Source organism: Humulus lupulus, chromosome 3, assembly GCF_963169125.1.
Source record: "Humulus lupulus chromosome 3, drHumLupu1.1, whole genome shotgun sequence".
NCBI lineage: Eukaryota > Viridiplantae > Streptophyta > Magnoliopsida > Rosales > Cannabaceae > Humulus > Humulus lupulus.
In genome coordinates, this window is record NC_084795.1 from 22,918,727 (window position 1) to 22,921,986 (window position 3,260).

The 3,260-nt window shown below is 36.3% G+C and overlaps 1 protein-coding gene across 1 annotated transcript; it reads right to left on the reverse strand.

The window, feature by feature from the left end:
• Positions 1-731: 731 nt before the first annotated feature.
• On the reverse strand, positions 732-2,441 carry LOC133821005 (vinorine synthase-like). Its single transcript, XM_062253546.1, has one exon. The coding sequence runs from the start codon at positions 2,419-2,421 to the stop codon at positions 1,069-1,071; it is 1,353 nt and encodes a 450-aa protein (XP_062109530.1). The 5' UTR covers positions 2,422-2,441; the 3' UTR covers positions 732-1,068.
• Positions 2,442-3,260: the final 819 nt, after the last annotated feature.

The following is a 3,260-nucleotide window of genomic DNA, read 5'->3' on the forward strand; positions in this document are numbered from 1 at the left end:
GAGAGAAAGAGTGGCTGATAGAAGATAGAGAAAGTGGTTAGGTGAGAAAACTTGTGTGAGAGAGAGATAGCGTAGGGAAGAAAGAAAGTGTGGGGAAGAGAGAGGATATTCGAAAGAGAGATAAGATTTTTTTAGGTTTTGGAAAATAATTTAGAGTTAGAGAAAGGGGGCTTCGATACATGTGATTTTTTTTTTAAATGCACATTTGTGACAATGCAAAAGTGACTGAAACGGTGGAGTTTGTAGCAGTGCAAAACTGACCCAAATGGTGAAGTTTGTGACAATGCAAAACTGACGCAAACTGCAAAAAACGATGTTAGTTTTAGTACTCACATCGTTACCGTATTTTTTGTGTCACCTCCCAACTGACGCAAATATCAATATTAGGTCAGCGATGTCAGTCAACTTTGTTGACTGATACGCTTGACTGACACAAAATGTCTTTTTTGTAGTGTGAGATATTCATTTAATTGACTACTATTTAATTACAATGATATGATAAAATAAATAAGTAAAATATAAACTGTGTAAACATTTGGTTACATAGTTACTGTATCAGATTAATATTAGTCAAACAGCTATATATAGTATAATAAAAAGACTTACAAAAAAAAACAACAGAGAAAAATCATAATACATACATATTTGTAGCCATTTGATTATACTGTCATTACTATTATTGTGTTTAAAAATGGTAACCACATATCACTAACAACTAAAAACACGAAAGTACAAAATTTGCATATCCTTGTAAATTAGTTACATAGTTTAAATGTTCAAGCCCCAGAGCTACTCAACTCGAAAATATAAATTTGGGCCGAGGTTGGGCAGTCTGATTGAGTTACGACTCGTAGCTCTTCCCCTAGTACAGATAATAATGGCCAACTTTGACTTGTAAAGAAAATATAATATTCAAGAACAAACATTCACAATATAAGAGACCACACACTTCATCATCACTTGATGATTTAACAACATATATATCATTATTAACCTAATTATCATTGCAAGTTTTCACCCTAGAAAACAATATAATTAAAAACATTCAAAAACCAAAATAAAAACGTTTCACAGGGTTGAGTAATTGTGTGTTGCAAATTGAAGAAGTTGAGGATGACACTCAAACAAGGCCATCTCTTCTTTATCCATAGTGACCCAAGCTTCAACTCCTCCATCTCTGGTGTCCATCAATGTCACTAACTTTCTCACAGCACCATTAGGAAGAGGAAGAATATTCACCCAAGTTGGCTTTCCCCACCCAAAATCAGCTATCTCATATAACTTAAAAGTACACAAACTAGTGAAGATTACCCCATCTGTATCATCTCTTCCCAACAACTCCAACAACCCTTGCACAACCTCAAGAATCACATTCAATGCTCCATCTCCTCGCAATCTCTTCCCTTTCTTCTCACCAAACTCTCTCACTCCATTTCTAAACTCAGCCACCACATCTTGTAGCTCAGGCTCATCAAGATTCGTCTCCACAGGAATGATTGTCACCAAGTTTCCAACCAACTCTTCTGGCATCGCTGGTTCAGCCCTTTTACGTATATCCATGGTTTGTGTAACAAAATAAGTAGTCTTCTTTGGTACAACTAACACTCTACCGTTTGATCTTGAAACAGCGATCATAATCTTCCAAATTAGGGCAGTCACCACCTCAACCCTACTCGGTCGCTGCACACGTGTGTCAGCGACTTTGGCCTTAAGATCAACTATCTTATCTTTATCAAACACGTACATCTTTGTGACTGATTCTCCAGCTTTCTTTCCCACCGATGGAGGAGCTTTTAGTTTTGTGTGATAATCTCCCGGCGGGAAGTAGGAAGCCACGTCGAAGATCGGAACCACTTTTTGAGCCAACCCTTTTGAGGTTTCAGCCCAACTCTTCATGAACACGCTCATAGATCTGGCATCGCATAACTTGTGCGACAAGCAAACCCCAACAGCCAATCCACCGCAGTCGAAAAAAGTGGCTTGGACTCTCAGTATCGGCCACGTGCCTGCCTCCGGCGATTGGATTGCCGCCGGGAAGAATTGGTCGATTACGGCAACGTTGTCTCTTTGGTCTAGAAAAGTTGAGAGAAGGCCGTTGAATTTGGCTTCGACGTATGGAGCTCCTTCGTCGTTACAATCTACGGAGGTGTTGTTATTGATTCTTCCGGCGAAAGGGTAGAATCGAGCTAGGGTTTTGGAAAGAGATTTCTTTAGCTGCTGTGATTTTTTCTCGGATGAATAACCAGAGTTGTTAGCATCATCAATGTTGTGAGTGTAGAAATAAACCACTCGGCCATAGACTGCTTGTGAAAATTGATCAATGGAAGAAAGTAGGTAGGTTTTGAGGTGGGGAGGAGTTGGAGAGGACGGTGTTATGATCTCTGTGCTGATCATCTCAACCATGATCTTATTCTCTGCCATAACTATCTATGAGCAGTGCAGTTTCGGTCTGAGATTTCTCACACAATATCAGTTAGCTAAATAAATATATATATATATATTTATATATGGATTAAGAGTTGGCCATTTGATCAACTTATAAAAGTCCATAATAAAGCTACAGATATCAACTTATTAATATTACGTAATTACGATGTTAACTTAATCATTATAAGATTGAGTTATACTAAAACATATATATTTATAAAGCACATATATGTATTTGTTTTATATATATAACATATAATAGTAACCATTTGTATTTAGAATATTTCATGCCAGTAATTAAGCGCGATGACTACCAAGTTTACCCAAAAAGAACATAATTCATTACGTAAAAGCGAATTGTTTTATCCTCGCAGTACTGAACATAATTTATTTCTTGTTTCTGATAGTTTTGCCCGTTCTTTATGTCGTACTAGCTAGCCTTGATCATTAGTAGTTACACTATTTAGTCTTCTTTATTTACGTACGTCATCTTTTTTTTTTTTTAAAAAAAAACAAAACTTAGAAATTCATGTATAAAAATTCTTAAATTTAAAATAATATATATGAAGTATGAGCTACCTTTCCCATTCTGCCGCTAGGGGCAAATTTTGACTTGGTTATAAATATTAGGTTAATTATGATTTTTTCTCACAATTATTACAACTACCAAATCATGTCTCATAATTTTTTCGCACGATTTGGTAATGGAAATAGTTCGTAGGGCAAGAATCTTATTTATTCTTTAAATTATAAACGATGCATTGACTTAGCAATCACATCAGCGCCCAAACTGCCACATCACCATTTCATTAGCAAAGTTGGACGAAAGTTTC